Source organism: Astyanax mexicanus, chromosome 2 (assembly GCF_023375975.1).
Source record: "Astyanax mexicanus isolate ESR-SI-001 chromosome 2, AstMex3_surface, whole genome shotgun sequence".
Classification (NCBI taxonomy): domain Eukaryota; kingdom Metazoa; phylum Chordata; class Actinopteri; order Characiformes; family Acestrorhamphidae; genus Astyanax; species Astyanax mexicanus.
In genome coordinates, this window is record NC_064409.1 from 4428677 (window position 1) to 4445832 (window position 17156).

Genomic DNA, 17156 nt, shown 5'->3' on the forward strand with positions numbered 1-17156 from the left:
ACTGTAATAAAGAGGGAGATAAGTACTAGTGCTGACTGTTATGATCCTGCGCAGCTTCCATAGTTCATCAACTGCGCCGTGAGAGAGTGATGATGCTAATGTGGTGGTCAGTCATCACTCATTATAGGGTGTGTTTCCATGCATATGCATGGATGCGAGTGTGTGTGGCTATGCGTATGTGTGTGTATATGTATGTGTGTATACGTGTGTGTGTGTGTGTGTGTGTGTGAGAGAGAATAATCTAAGAGAGCTGTGATTAAAACGCTGAAGAGGTGTGAGTGAAATCTAAAACCCTGTGCACCTGTCACAATGAAAGATGATGAGACTGATTCTGTATGCTTGGATGACTCACCGTGTTTATCCCTTAACATTATGGATTTGTGTGACAGTCTGTGAGTGTGTGTGTGTGTGTGTGTGTGTGTGTGTGTGTGTGTGTGTTTGTGTGTGTGTGTGTGAGCAAGGTTATCGGAAAGGTTTGCGTCTCTGCTCCTCGTACACAGTCACTTTATTTCCCTCCTTTAGCGTTCTGTAAATTACATTCAGTCTGCTACAGTATACAGAAGTGCAGAAGTGCCTCATATATTATATAGATTATATATTATATATTATATATTACATTAGTAAGCGTTCATTTTTTTTTTATTGTTGATGTATGATTATCACTTACAGCCAATATAAAAAAATCGGTCAAAAAACTCTCCGAAAATTAGAATATTATATACAGTCAGACCAATTGGTACTTGTTACTTGTTAGTGTGGGCAGTGTGCCAAGTCCTGCTGGAAAATGAAATCCGCATCTCCATAATAGACGATTTTCTATGAGTGTCATTTCTATAATACTCATAGTCATATAACACATTATAATGCATTCATAAGGCATTTTAAACACATGTTTATTGTGCATTGTGAACTGTGTATAATGTATTATAACACATTAATAGCTGTGTTTATAACATGTTATACGTCAATACCAAGAAACTCAGTCCCAGCTTGCAGACTGTATTATGACTATAAAAGCTGCCAACTTATAAACACACCCTCAGTAATCCTATAAATATATGCTTAACCACTCATGAATTATACTTGTCTTGAATATAATATAAGTTATAGTCAGTTATGATGTATTATAACAGGTCTTTGTGCACTCCAAGTAAAATGACAGACTTTCATTGTGAGACTAGATTATTAACAATAGATATATAGATATATACTATTTTAACATAAAAATGTTAAACAGTAATAATGTTTTAACAGTCATAATGCTTAATAAACATGGCTATAATGGATTATCTGTTTTTATAAATATGCATAGCCATGTTTATAATGCCTTATGAATGCATTATAATTTTAAAGTTATGAATGTAGTTGTAGAGCCTAATAAAGATTACATTCATAGAAAGTCTGGAGGAAGAGTGGAGAGACACACAGTCCAAACTGCTCGAGGTCTAGTGTGAAGTTTCCACCAATCAGTGATGGTTTGGAGAGACATGTCATCTGCTGGTGTTGATCCACTGTGTTTTATTATGGGCACTTCATGCTTCCCTCTGCTGTTGACAACTTTTATTGAGATGCAAATTTCATTTTCCAGCAGGATTTGGCACACTGCCTACACTGCCAAAAGTACCAATTGGTCTAATATTATGATATTAGAATTTTCTGAATTATAGTAGAACTATAGGCTTGCTCTCCAGTTTGATGTACTTAGTTCTGATCCAGAGAATCTCTTTCACTGCTCCTGCAGGAATGTCCTCAGCTGCTGCCTGCTGATCGGATCCTGGTACCGGTGAACGTGGTGAAGCCCATCACCCTGCGGGCCAAGAACCTCCCCCAGCCTCAGTCCGGCCAGCGCGGGTACGAGTGTGTGCTCACCATCCAGGGGGTGGAGCAGAGAGTCCCTGCCCTCCGCTTTAACAGCTCCAGCGTCCAGTGCCAGAACACATCAGTAAGTGTGTCTGTGTGTGTGTGTGTTTAATAGGTGTTGATTTAATATAACTATCTTTATAATTATCTTTGTGTAAAGCATATTTAGTTTTGATAATTATATTGCATTAGTATTTTCTTCAATAAATGAAATGTGGAAAGTGGAAATAATCTATATGTGGTAAGCTATACTTATATTTAAGTATATATACAGTAATAAATGATTAAAATGATTAAATAGAATATGAGGCTTGTCGATAAGGTACAAATATTGTCTACACCATATTTAAATATATTTTCGTAATATTTACTGTAATATTTTGACACATAGACAAAATGCACCAGTATGTTTGTATGTAATGTACAGTATATAATGCTCGTAGGGCACACAGCAAAAAAAAAAAAATCTTTGCAAGCGAACTTTTTCTGATCATTTTTGTCGTTCTAAACATTATTTTGCTTAACTTAGGAATAATGATCTTAATCTGTCTTACTTCGAATTTCACCTTGTTTTAAATATAGTACAAAACTGAAAATAAGCAAATAAAAAAAAATCTGATACTTGTGTCCAAATTTTGAGATTTTATAAGAAATCTTACTTAGTTTGGCCCATTGGCATATACTTCTCTATTTACGTAAATTTTCTCTAGTTTTTGCCAGTGGATTTTTGCAGTGCAGATAACACAGTGTCTGAAGGGTGAGAAGAAAGACGAGAATATCCGTGTTTTTGTTGCATCAGCGGCGAATCGTCTGAAGAGCTTCTATCTGGAGCTCTCTCTGATTCTGACTCTCTTACCGAAAATGATGATAAAAGATTTCTTCCAGCTGAACACAATTACTCCAAGTGTCCTGACTGCTCTTCTCTCTCTCTCTCTCTCTCTCTCTCTCTCTCTCTCTCTCTCTATCTCTATCTTATTTCTCTCTCTATCTCTCTCTCTCTCAATCTCTCTCTCAAACTATCTCTCTATCTCTCTCAATCTCTCTCACACTATCTCTCTCTCTCTTTCTCTCTCTCTCATACACTATCTCTCTATCTCTCTCAATATCTCCCTCTAACACCATCTCTCTCTCTCTCTTTCTATCTCTCTCAATCTCTCTCTCTCTCTCTCTCTCTCTATATATATATATATATATATATATATATATATATATATATATATATATATATATCTCACTCTTCTCACATGATATCTATCTATCTATCTATCTCAACTACACACATTATCTCTCAATCTCTCTCTCTATCTATCACACTATATCTCACTCTATCTCTTTATCTTTTTCTCTCTATCTCTATGTCTATCTCTCTATCTATCTCATTTTAACACTATCTATCTCTCTCTATCTATATCTATCTATCTATATCTATCTATCTATCTATATATCTATATATCTATCTATCTATTTCTCTCTCTCTCTCTCTCTCTCTCTCTCTCTCAGTACTCGTATGATGGGATGGAAATGAGCAGCCTCCCTGTGGACCTGACGGTCATCTGGAACGGAGACTTTAGCATCGACAATCCAACCCAAAACAAAGGTGAGCCCTCCTGATCCACCACCGCATCCGCTGCTCCCGGATCCTGTCTCCATGGCAACAGGCCAGCCTTGTCCATCGTCTGACCTTCACCGAAGAGCTGGTGCTGGAAAGTCAAGACTTTCTCTCTCTGTTTTTTTTTTTGTTAGCTCAACTCTTCTGCTTCTCTTTTCCACACCTTCTTTGTTTTACCATCTCTTGTTAGCTTCACACCTTTCTTCTCTTTCTTCACTTTCTTCTTTACTGTTGATCACCATCCCTCTCTCCCTCCCTCACTCTTTTTTTCTGAAGTTCACACCTCATCTGTCCATGTCTTCCACAGAACTGAAGGTTGAATTAATGTTGTAAAGTTCTAAGGTGGTGTGTGTGTGTGTGTGTGTGAAAGAAAAAGAAAGAGAGAGATACACACTTGTGAGAGCCAGCAGTGGTGCATTGTGTGCCCACCTGTTAGATGGTCTCTCAGAGATTTGCAGGTTAAGACAGCTGATCTTTAGCCACCTGCTGTCAGCCATGGCAGAGAGAGAAAGAGAGAGAGAGTGAGAAAAAAGAGAGAGAGAGAGAAACAGCATGGAAAGCGAGAGAATCACTGAACCATGTCCTCTAAAGCCACATGTCAGTTCAGAGTTTCCCGTCCCTGGTCCCACTTCAGAAGAGTGTATAATAATATAAGCTAATATAGTCACTCCTTCACTCGTCACTTGTGCAGTGATGTGACTCATTACAGTTTAAGGTACCACTTTAAAATAAGACTACCTTTATAAAGGGTTTATAAATGGTTTACAATTAGTTTATTAATGATTACTAATTTGGTTGTAAATGCCTTAAAAATCATTAATAATCAGTTATAACACCTACATAGAAAGGGCAGCAACATACATGGCTGTGGGTTCACTATTTGGGAAACAACAGGTCATTGTTGCCCTTTCTATGTATGTGTTATAACTGATTAGTAATGATTTTTAAGGCATTTACAACCAAATTAGTAACCATTAATAAACTAATTGTAAACCATTTATAAACCCTTTATAAAGGTAGTCTTATTTTAAAGTGGTACCCAGTTTAAAGCAAAAGAGACATTTAGATTACTTTACATTTACATTACATTACATCCAGAGGAGAAACAGAAGTTTAGAACAATTAGCATCAGATTTATATAATTCACCAGTAGTTACACTGTTATTACATGGATTGTTAATGTGTAATTACACAGGTATTAGACAGGTACACAGTGTAATTAAATTACGGAAACATGGTGCAACATGGGACATCAATACAATAGACAAACATAAAGTGCAAAACTGTAACAATAGTGCAACATAAAACTATAAGACTACAATGAATACAGTAAATACAGCAGACGAGACAATTTAAAAGACATGACAACGAAATGTGCATATTGAGAATAAGGTGCAGAGGTATGTAGCTTCAGCTCTGTGTGTTGAGGAGTCTGACTGCCTGGTGAATTAAGCTGTTGTAGAGTCTGGTAGTGGGGGCTCTGTCTGTGTGTTTAGGAATCTGACTGCCTGGCGGAAGAAGCTGTTGTAGAGTCTGGTAGTGAAGGTTCTGTGTGTTGAGGAGTCTGACTGCCTGGTGGATGAAGCTGTTGGAGAGTCTGGTAGTGGAGGCTCTGTGTGTTGAGGGGTCTGACTGCCTGGTGGATGAAGCTATTGCAAAGTCTGGTAGTGGAGGCTCTGTGTGTTGAGGGGCCTGACTGCCTGGTGGATGAAGCTGTTGCAGAGTCTGGTAGTGGGGGCTCTGATCGTGTGTTTAGGAATCTGACTGCCTGGTGGATGAAGCTGTTGCAGAGTCTGGTAGTGGGGGCTCTGATTGTGTGTTTAGGAATTTGACTGCCTGGTGGATGAAGCTGTTGCAGAGTCTGGTAGTGGAGGCTCTGTGTGTTTAGGAATCTGACTGCATGGTGGAAGAAGCTGTTGCAGAGTCTGTTAGTGGAGGCTCTGTCTGTGTGTTGAGGAGTATGACTGCCTGGTGGAAGAAGCTGTTGCAGAGTCTGGTAGTGGAGGCTCTGTGTGTTTAGGAATCTGACTGCCTGGTAGAAGAAGCTGTTGCAGAGTCTGGTAATGGTGTCTCTGTGTGTTGAGGGGTCTGACTGCCTGGTGTAAGAAGAAGCTGTTGCAGAGTCTGGTAGTGGAGGCTCTGTGTGTTGAGGAGTCTGACTGCCTGGTGGATTAAGCTGTTGTAGAGTCTGGTAGTGGGGGCTCTGTCTGTGTGTTTAGGAATCTGACAGCCTGGTGGATGAAGCTGTTGCAGTGTCTGGTAGTGGAGGCTCTGTGGTTTTATTAAACTCTCATTATTTATTATCAGGCTGAATACAGTTTTCAATTCTAGGGCAGCTTTAACTTGTTCTCATATCCAGATTAGTGTAAAAGAGTGAACAGCAGACACCCTCTATCGCCTCCAACACTCAATCACACACATTAAAGGACTGCTCTACTTGATATAAAGGATCAGCTCTGTTTCAAGACAGGTTGGTCTATTTCTGGGCCATTATTCTTCGATTTTCAGATGGGAGAGGATCGTGTGGGTGTGACATTAAATATTCACAAGCGCACTTGTCTGTTACCAAAACACACGCAGCTTTGCTGAACAACAGAGATAATTAGCCAGTTAGAATCGCTGGAGCTAAAAAGATGAGACGTGCAGTTGGTTTGATTTGCAGGCATCGTCTTCCATGCAGGACCAATTAGTACGAGCATCTTTGATATTTTGAACCAATCAGATGACTGGTGGCAAGCTCGTCTCTCTGCAACTTAAGGATCATGATTCAGGAAGACTGTTTGACTTCTGTCGCCCTCTTTACTGACCCCATATGTAAGCCGTGTGTATCTATTTCGGTGTTTGAATAAGAAAGAAAAAGAGATAAAAACCCACAGCTTATCATCAGATGTCATTAATTAAGATGCAGATCAGTATCTTAATTAATGAGAGATTGTGATCAGCTAAAATTGTATGTGAGGGCAAATAGGGATGTTATATTTTCCATTTCCATTCTTGACCAGAACTGACAGAGATCTGTATTAGAATTTGAGCAATATCATACACACTGTGCAAGGCATGCTCATGTCGTGATGCTCATTGCTATCTTACACCTCGCCAACCGTCTATTTATTACACCTTGTACCTGCGTCATTTAAATAGCAACTGAGCTCATGAATATATCTGCACAAGGTGTCTATGGGCATGTAGTCTGGAAATATGTTCAGGTGTGTTCAGGTAAATTTCTGGTGTATTGCCAGGTATCTTGACATTGGAAAACAAGGTGCGCCACTGCCTGAAATAAACCCTGAAAACAGTGAACTATCAGATGTTCAGAACTATCTTGGCAATACAGGCGCACCATGTATACACCCCCCAACATTTACATCAAGAGAAGTTCAGAAGCAACTAACTTATTATTTCACGATATATATTGGGAATGTCCTAGTTGCTAGCAGGACTTGTGTCAGTCCTGTCACTGTCTGTCTGCCTGCCACAGACTTTAGTGCTCTTAATAAAGACTCCACTTCCCAGGATGCACCTTCAGCGTTCCGGCTCACCGGAACCGTGCTTCTGAGATTGCTCACACCTGTGTTCCTGAGTATATATACCCCCTATTTTCATTTCACCCTTGCCAGGTATTGAATCTATTCCTATAGCCATATAAACTCACGTTTCTTTAGTTTTTGACCGTTTTTGCTTCGTTTGCCTTGTCCTATTGCTTGTATTGATTTCCTGTGTATGATCTTCTTGCCTAAATATACTGCCCTTCGGTTACTTATCCTGCCTGTCCCTGACTATTCTTAGTTTAAAGTTGAGTTGTGTCTTGTGTTAGGCCATCGTGACAGGATGGTAATATTTATAACTGTATATTTCTGTAGTGATCTGATGACTAGGGCATGTTTTGACATATTTGAACAGCTCAAGATATAGATATAAAAAATTCAGCATAAGTTTGATGCTAGTTTTTCATTCATTCAATCATTAGGACAACATGTGTTTCTGCTTATATTATTTTCATAATATTTTATTCTAGCAGCCTCACGTTCCACAAAACCCTGTCAACATTTAGAGCTGAAAGATTAGGAGCCGCATGAGCGTTTAACGTCGCACTGTGTCTTTAATGAAGCAGCGCTGGTGCTGATGCATTTCTGAGCTCAGTGGTGGCAGGAGCACTGCTGCATACAAAAAAGACAAATGACACATCACAAGACAATTAAGAGCACCTGTGCATGGTGAAAACGGGTTTAATGTGCCTTTGCTGTGCGTGTGTGTGAGTGTGTGAGGCAGTGTGTGTGTGTGTGAGGCAGTGTGTGTGTGTGTGTAAGGCAGTGTGTGTGTGTCTCCATGAAGGGCAGGCTAATTTAGGCAGAGGAGGAGAGGAGGGTAGAAGATTTCTCCTCCCGGCTGTGTGTTCACCACGCCGCTATCCGTGTGCTCAGCTGCCGCGGTTTTGGGGGCCTAATTTGATGGACAGATCACAGGAGCATCTCCTGGCAATTAAAAATGCTTGTCTCGTTGCCATGGCGACGGAACTTTGTACCACCGGGGATGGAGAGGCAGAGGTTGGGAAGCGGTGGTCCTCAGATCACCGGGAGTCAGCTGGAGGAAAAAAAGGAGTCGATTTCAAATTTAGTTAAAAACGGCAAATTTTATTAGTTTTTTAGTGATAATAAAGGAAAATAATCAATAGTAGTGAGGGGTAAAAGCCAGGTCACGCTAAGGGTCAATCCCTGTACGGATACTAATCACTAATCAACCAAATCAAACAAAATCTGTTCACTTATATTTGTAGAAGACCAAGCTGATATCTTATCTTATTATCCAATTTATCATTATAATAATTGTGAACTTCATTCTTTTTCTGGTGCCTCTTTAAAACAAGACTACCCTTATAAAGCATTTATAAATTATTAATAAATTAGCTTATTAATTATTATTGATTAAGTTGTAAATGTCTTAAAAAAAACATTAATAAGCAGTTAAAACACATCATCTAAAAAGGTGACAGTGATCCATTGTTTCCCTCTTCCTCGTTTATTTATAGTAAATAGTTTAACATAATTACAAATATATTAATATAACAGGTTTAATGCTGATTGATGGAAAACATAAAGGAAGATCAGTATCTAGAAAGATCTGACAATATAAATAAATGTAGAATTTTGCAAATGTTCAGCTCACTATTGCCATTTCTATTTATGTGTCGTCATACATTTATTAACTGCTTATTATAGGCTTTGAATGATTTGCACCCTAATTACTAACAATTTATAAACTCCTTTATAAACCACTCATAAACCCTTAATAAGGTTATCTTATTTTAAAGTGGTACCCTTTTTCTTCTTCTCATTATCATTATTATTATATTTTATATATTCACTTTAATCTTCATATATTATTTATATATTACCTTTGTCAGGATGCGGGCAGGAAGGACGAGGAGAGCGGATGCAAATGCGAGTGAATTTATTACACAGATAACAAAAGACAAAAATAAACAAATAAACTGAAACTAAACTGAAAACAAGAATTATGGGGAACAAAGACGCACCCATAACAGGCTAACAAAGCACAAGAACCAACACGAGGGAAAGGGAGCACGGACTATAAATAGTGTAACACACACACGGGAAACAGAAAACACCTGGGGCTAAGGGGCGGAGTTACAAATGAACACAGGTGAGGGCAAGAAACACTGAGGAACACGGATCACGTGGGAGACACACTTACAGTCACAAGCAGAGACAGGCACAGAAAAGGTAAATAAACACAGAAACACGAGAACAGACAGGGACCACGTGACAACCTTTTATATCTTCATCTATACAGCTCTGGAAAAAATTAAGAGATCACCTCAGTTTCTGAATCAGTTTCTTTAATACAACATTTCTCCCAAATTCCAAATAAAAATATTGTCATTTAGAGCATTTATTCAGTTCAGAAATCAATATTTGGTGGAATAACCCTGGTGGTTTTTAATCACAGTTTTTATGCATCTTGGCATCATCATGTTTTCCTCCACCAGTCTTACACACTGCTTTTGGATAACTTTATGCTGCTTTACTCCTGGTGCAAAATTTCAAGCAGTTCAGTTTGGTGGTTTGATGGTTTGTGATCATCCATCTTCCTCTTGATTATATTCCAGAGGTTTTCAATTTGGTCAAATCAAAGAAACTCATAATTTTTTAAGGGGTCTCTTATTTTTTCCAGACCTGTATATACAATTCTATACAAAATATTTGTTAGACCTTTAGTGAGCATATAGGAACAGCCTAGAAATTGCTAGACTGTCCATCCATGGTAAATGTTCTTCAAACCCTGTTTCAGAACTGAGTAAAATCATTTTAATTGTAAGTGAACATGTGAATTCTGTAAATAACACAAGAGCATTTTCTACAGTTCTCTCCTGCAGTTCTCCTGTACTGATGCTCTTCTCCTCTCTGTTCCTGCAGTGCACCTGTATAAATGCGACGCCAGAAGGGAGAGCTGTGGCCTGTGTCTGAAAGCGGACCCTCTGTTCGGCTGTGTTTGGTGCAAAGCTGAAAAGAGGTGTACGCTCAAGCAGCACTGTCCCCACCCGCAGAGCATGTGGCTGGAGCACAACGGCATCAACAGCAAGTGCACACACCCCAGGATCACCAAGGTGAGGAGCATGATGGTCTAGAGTCTTTCTTCAGTCAAAAGAGACAGTTTTGCACATCTCTGCTGGATTTTCTCAGTCAGCTTTATGAGGTAGAGTCACTTGAAATTCAGGCTTTCAGTTAACAGCTGTGCTGAACTCTTCAAGAGTTAATTACTTGAATTTCTTGCCTCTTAACCCCTGCAGACCATGCGTTTATTGCAATGGACATTATGTACTCTTGGATTCTTGCAGTCAATAAAGTCGTCCCTACTGTGGACGACTTACAACCATCTGCATCTCACTGGTGCCCGCCCCTAAACCCATACATCATCCGGTGCCCCACCCAAACTACCTAACCCTTATTCAAATTTGATCTGAGGGTGAATTTAGTCCTATAAGCAATATAATAACTTAAAATCCTTTCATTTCCCCCAAAACCGTCAGTGCACCTTATAATCCGGTGCGCCTTATGTATGAATTTTACCAAACAGATATTAATAAGCAGTAAAGTACAGCATTATACAGGAGTTTCAGTTTAGTTTTACAGCAGTATCAACATTAGCTGCTAACCATGCTAACCACTAGCTTTTGAAGTGAGTATTATTTGCCTGTACACTGCTGCTAACCTCAGCTAGCACTGCTGGAGCAGTATTAGCATTAGCCACTAACCGTGCTAAGCCAGCTCTTTGGCTATCCAGAGATGAGTATTATCGGCCTATACCCTGCTGCTAACCCCAGCTAGCACTGCTAGAGCAGCATTAGCATTAGCATTAGCCGCTAACCACAGCACTAGCTCTTTTGCTGTTCAGAGGCGCATATAATGTTTTATTTTAGAATTACAGTTTTGTTTACTTAACTTAGCTTAGCTTTACAGGTCTCGACATTTAGTGGTGGAACCTGCTAAATTAGAAGGAAAACATGGCGATACCTTTATTCCTTACTAGTGTTGCTTAATGTGCTATATAATCCGGAGAGGCTTATGTATGAAAATAGAGCAGAAAATAGACATTTATTAATAGTGAACCTTATAAAATATGGTAGCCTTTAAAGAACCCTTTGGAGCTTATTTAAGTTAAATTAAATTATAGCTATTAAATCTATAAAGTTTTCTTTTATTGCATTCAAAAGGTGAAATTTGCAATGGTTTGCACACAGCCTACAAAAAAAATTACTGAATCAAACTGAATCAAACAATGCACGGCCAATTCCGACCACCGTGTGATTTGATTGGATTGATTAAGGCTGTCCATTTTTGTCTGCTCCCCCCTTTTTTAGGACCGTCTGTCTGAGGTCGCCTCGCATTCTAATGTACTTCATTATTGTGACATCTCAGACGGAGAATCTTTAGTTGAAGTAGAAGTGGATGATGATTAAGTGTTTTCCTCCACCAGCCATCAATTAGCTTGTCAAAGTCACAAATCTAATCATCCTCTAATGAAAAGAGACAACTCTCTCTCTCTTTCCCTCTCTTGCGCGCTCAGTCACTCGCTCTCTCGCTCTTTCTTTCTTTCTCTCGTTCGGCAGATGCGAGCTCGGCGCTTATCGGGGGGAAAGCGTCGTAATGCGCTGCGATAGCCGTTAATTGTGTGCATTGTAAAGCTGGAGATTATTCTCAGTGGATTTTTCATTAGGGTATCGGAGTGCGTCTATTATTCTGCATCCAGCGACTATAAAAAATCCCGCCTAGAACAAAATCTCTGGAATTCTGGAATAATCAAACCTAAGGCCACACATGCAGAAATCTTGAAAGAAATTTTGCAGTATTCAGAAACTTCAATTCACTCAGTCTAAAATGTGCAATAAAGTCCTCGGAGGAGTTCCAGTTATGCGCTATAAGTAAGATTAGGAGCAGATTACATGCATATGCTTCAGACGTACAGTACACTTCCACAAGGTCACTCTAAAGCGAGAAGCTCCTGAAGCAACGGCTCGTCTAATATCTCTTCATTATCATAACGTTTTCAGCGTTTTCAACCTGAGGATACCTAGGCGCTCTTCTGCTGAATGTCCTTAATTCCCACAGTGTCCTCTCCGATAATTAAACACCCATTTAGCATTAAGTTCTTTTACTATTCTGCTTAGCATTTTAATGGACTTTCTTCATTTTAATGGCCCACTTTGTTTCCTTTTTAAACAGACTACTAGCTGTTAAACTGAAGTATGCCGTTGGCGTGATTAATCAATTAGTGAACAAATACAGCTCTGGAAAAAAATGAAGGGACCACTTTTGAGTCAGTTTCTAAATCAGTTTGCTCCAAAATTAAGTTAAATAAAAACATTGTCATTTACAGCATTTATTTACAGAAAATGAGTTCAGAAATTAATATTTGGTCAAATAACCCAATATTGTTTTTTAATCACAGTTTTCATGCATCTCGGGCTGTTCTCCTCCACCAGTCTTACACACTGCTTTTGGGTAACTTTATGCTGCTTTACTCCTGGTGCAAAAATTCAAGCAGTTCAGTTTGGTGGTTTGATGGCTTGTGATCATCCATCTTTCTCTTGATTATATTCTAGAGGTTTTTAATTTGGTAAAATCAAGGAAAAACACCATCATTAAGTGGTCTCTTATTTTCTTTCCAGAGCTATATAATAAATATTTGCATCCAGAAGGAATCAACTAACAGAAATCAAACTTTGTAGGTTGACCAGTTCAGACAGAAGTTAGACGGAGGGGGTTCAGGCACGCACCAGAAAATTTTCAGACCTCAAATAATAATGCAAAGAAAACAAGTTCATATTCATAAAGAGTTTTAAGGGTTCAGAAATTAATATTTGGTGGAATAACCCTGGTTAAACCAACAGATTTTTGCTGACTTCACCCTCAGCTCAAATAAATTGGACTTATGTTAGTGTTGTAAATATATTTCACCACTCAATTTAACCCTTTTGAACCTGAATTGAGCTCTAGTTATGGAAAAAATATATGAATATATAGCTGTTTTATACATAACATAGTCTGCATTGCTCACAAAATAAGATACTACTATCCTAATATAATTAACATTTTTTTTTTCTTATTAATAAAGATGATAAAACATGTTCTAAATCTAAAAGAATTAGTAATAATGAGTTTGTATTACTTTTTCTCATTTATTTTGTAGTGCTGATCTGCCCTAATGTCTGAGTTGCTGATTTTTCTCTAGTGCAGTGGGCGGGGCTAAACTACTGTTTCATTGGCTGTTTAAGTGTTCTGATGGCTGGTTAAGTGTTCTACATGATGTTCTTTGTAATTGACGCATGATGTTAAAGAGACATTCTGTAACACTTTCTACGAATGTCATCTCTATAAGGCTCTATAAACATACTCATAACACATTATAATGCATTCATAATGCATGCATATTATAAACTCTATAATTCATCATACCATGTTTATTATGCATCATGAACTGTGATTATAATGCATTAATAGCTGTGTTTATAACATGTTATACGTCAATACCAAGAAACTCAGTCCCAGCTTGTAGACTTGTATCATGACTAAAACAGCTTCCAACTTATAAACACACCCTGAATAATCCTATAAATATATTTTTATAATGTATTATAACAGGTCTTTGCGCGCTCTAAGTAAAGTGACATACTTTTTCATTGCTGGACTGGATTATTATAATTTTAACATGTATATCATAAGCATAGCTTATAATGTATTATGATCACAAGTCATAACATTAACAAACATGGCTATAGTGGGTTATGCATTTTTATAAATATTTATAGCCATGTTTATAATGCCTTATGAATGCATTATAATATGTTATGAATGTATTATAAAGTCTAATAAAGATGACATTCATAGAAAGTGTTACCAGACATTCCTGCCCTTACAATAAGATGACTGTATTAAAATCAGGTATTCAGTGCAGTTAAAGGGAGCTGATGGATGGATGCTGATGGATAAAGGCTGTATAGGTTGAGTGATAGACGGCCTGTATTCAGTGTAACAGCACATCTCTGCATTTATACTCAGAGAAGATCTGACCCCTGGGACAGATCAAAGCTCAGCTGATAGAATGTGATCTGTCTGGTTGACTTCCGAGAATGAAAATCTTGATAGTAATTTCCCCTCAGTTCCCTTCGTTCTCAGCCTGCTCGTCTCACACAAACTGCGCTTTGGCGAGCATTAGTCTGTCATTTACCTTAGTCTGTCATGCCTAATCTGACTCACTAGCTTGTGCAGCATTGAACCGGTAGGAGATAACGTCAGGCTTTGGTCCGTGTAACTGCAGACGTTTCCTAGAAGGAATAATTTAAGTTATCCGAATTTCAGAATCAGTGCATCAAGGAAAAGTACACGGATGCTGTTGCTTTCAGATAAGATGAAAAACTGATTGAAAAGATTAGAGAAGATAAAGAAGATGAACTGAAGAAAGACATCCAATAATTTATTTGATGTACATCATTGTGCATAAGTGCACAATCCAAATTTAAAATAATGTACACGAGTAAAATGAAAAATGAGTGGACGTATTATATTTGTGAATTGCAAAGCAACCGTGGCAACCACTTAGGAACACCAGAGCAACCAAAAAGCAACCAACATCACCATGGAAATAACACAGTAATCACTTAGCAACCACTTAGCGACCACTTAACAACCATGTAGCAACACCAGAGCAACCACCTGGGACACTACAGCAACTGGGAACTACTGTACTTTACAATCTAGTTTACAACCCAGTCAACCAAAGAGCCACCATCATAGCAACTGATTGCCCATGAAATACCACTGAAATACCACTTAGCAACACCATAACAACCAACGAGCCTCCAGCAACCTCATAGCAACCACTTACTGTACCAATGAAACACCACTAAAAACACTTTGAAACACCAGAGCAACCAAAGATCAACCAACATCATAGCAACTGCTTACCAATAAAATACCACTGAAGTACCACTTAGCAACACTATAGCAACCAAAGAGCCACCAACATCATATCAACCATTACCGATGAAATGCTACTGAAATACCACTTAACAACCACTTAACAACCACTTAGCAACACCAGAGCAACCACTTAGCAACCAAAATCATAGCAGCCACTTACTGTACCAATTAAATACCACTGAAATATCATTTAGCAACCGATTAGCAACACCAGAGTAAACAAAGAGCAACCAACATAATAGCAACCGCTTACCAATGAAATAACAATTAGCAACCACTTAGCAACAACAGGGCAACCAAAGAGCCACCAACATCATAGCAATCAATTACCTATGAAATCCTAATGAAATAACACTTAGCAACCACTTAGCAACAACAGGCAACCAAAGAGCAGCCAACTTCACATCATAGCCACAACTTCACATCATAGCAACCACTTATCAAAGAAACGCCACTGAAATAACATGTAGCAACCACTTAGCAACACCAGAGCAACCAAAGAGCCACCAACATCATAGCAAACAATTACCTTTAAAATCCTAATGAAATATCACTTAGCAACCACTTAGCTACATCAGAGCAACCAAAGAGCAGCCAATATCATAGTAACTGCTTACCAATGAAATACCACTAAAAATACCACTTAGCAACATCATAGCAACCAAAGAGCAACCAGCATCATAGCAACCGCTTACCAATAAAAGGCCACTGAAATACCACTTAGCAACACCATAGCATCGCAAGAGCCACCAACATCATAGCAACCACTCACCAATTAAATACCACTGAAATACCACTTAGCAACACCATAGCAACCCCCTGGGACTACAACAATCACATTACCAACTGCATAAAAGTAGGAATTACTGCAGTTTATAATGTAGTGTGTATTTTAGTTCAAATCAATTGTGATGATCTGAACACTGATCAGACTCAACCATTCCTCCTTTAATCTCTCGTCTTTTATTCCGATGCCAGTTTGTGTAAAACATTCTGCGCAGTGTTGTCTGCGTTTTGCCAGCTCTGTCTGAGTTTATAAATGATTGCTGCTGTATTTTTTATTTAGATGTATATTTTGTTTGCTATAGGCGAGGCTCAGCTGGGCCTGTAACTCATCATTATTCTTTGCGAGCGCTTGGGCTTTGTAGCTCTGACAGAGAGAGGTCCAATTATCTGGCTAAAGCGAATATCCCACACGTTCTCTCTCACACACACACACACACACACCCCTACTGCAGCAGGTGCAGAGAGAGTGGGTACTGAGTCATCTTCCAATTTCTGTTGGCTTGTACCAACCGTGGTGATCACAGGGGGGGTGGGGAGCACACTCGCTGTTCCCTGTTTGGATCAGAGCTTTGATGATGCTTGTTTATAGGTGTGTAATGCTGTTTTTGGACCTTGTCTGCAGATCACCCCCATGCGAGGGCCACGAGAGGGGGGCACTCTGGTGACAATCCGGGGGGAGAACCTGGGCCTGGAGTTCCATGAGATCCAGGGCAGCGTGAAGGTGGCGGAGGTGGAGTGTACGCCCGTCGCAGAGGGATATATACCTGCAGAACAGTGAGTTTCCTGATGTTGAGATAGGAAATAAATACCAAATTGAAAACCTCTGGAATATAATCAAGAGGAAGATGGATGATCACAAGCCATCAAACCACCAAACTGAACTGCTTGCATTTTTGCACCAGGAGTAAAGCAGCATAAAGTTATCCAAAAGCAGTGTGTAAGACTGGTGGAGGAGAACATGATGCCAAGATGCATGAAAAAACTGTGATTAAAAACCAGGCTTATTCCACCAAATATTGATTTCTGAACTCTTAAAACTTTATGAATATGATTTTTTTATATTGCATATTTTTTATTGCATTATTTGAGGTCTGGAAGCTCTGAATCTTTTTTGTTATTTCAGCCATTTCTTTTTTTTTTTTTTGCAAATAAATGCTCTTAATGACAATATTTTTGTTTGTAATTTGGGAGAAATGTCGTCTGTAGTTTATAGAATAATGGGCAAAAACAATATTCATTTTATTTAAACATAAACCTATAAATAGCAAAATTTAGAGACTCTGATTCAGAAACTGTATTTGTCTCTCAATTTATTTTCCAAAACTATATATAGGACATTGTTCCAGCAATCAGATCAGCAGCCATGGGCTCCTCTGAAAAACTAAAAATAAAAGTACATATTT

At 38.7% G+C, this 17156-nt stretch overlaps 1 protein-coding gene and 1 long non-coding RNA gene across 2 annotated transcripts in view; both read left to right on the top strand.

The window, feature by feature from the left end:
* LOC125799091 (uncharacterized) overlaps positions 1–17156 on the top strand; it is a 515567-nt gene that overhangs the window by 374391 nt on the left and 124020 nt on the right. The window lies entirely within an intron of this gene.
* plxna4 (plexin A4) overlaps positions 1–17156 on the top strand; it is a 459159-nt gene that overhangs the window by 342038 nt on the left and 99965 nt on the right. Inside the window, exons 10-13 of the mRNA XM_022671791.2 lie at positions 1742–1942; positions 3361–3457; positions 9904–10094; positions 16376–16527. Of these exons, the coding sequence (XP_022527512.2) occupies positions 1742–1942; positions 3361–3457; positions 9904–10094; positions 16376–16527 (641 nt within the window). The remainder of the gene's footprint in view (positions 1–1741; positions 1943–3360; positions 3458–9903; positions 10095–16375; positions 16528–17156) is intronic.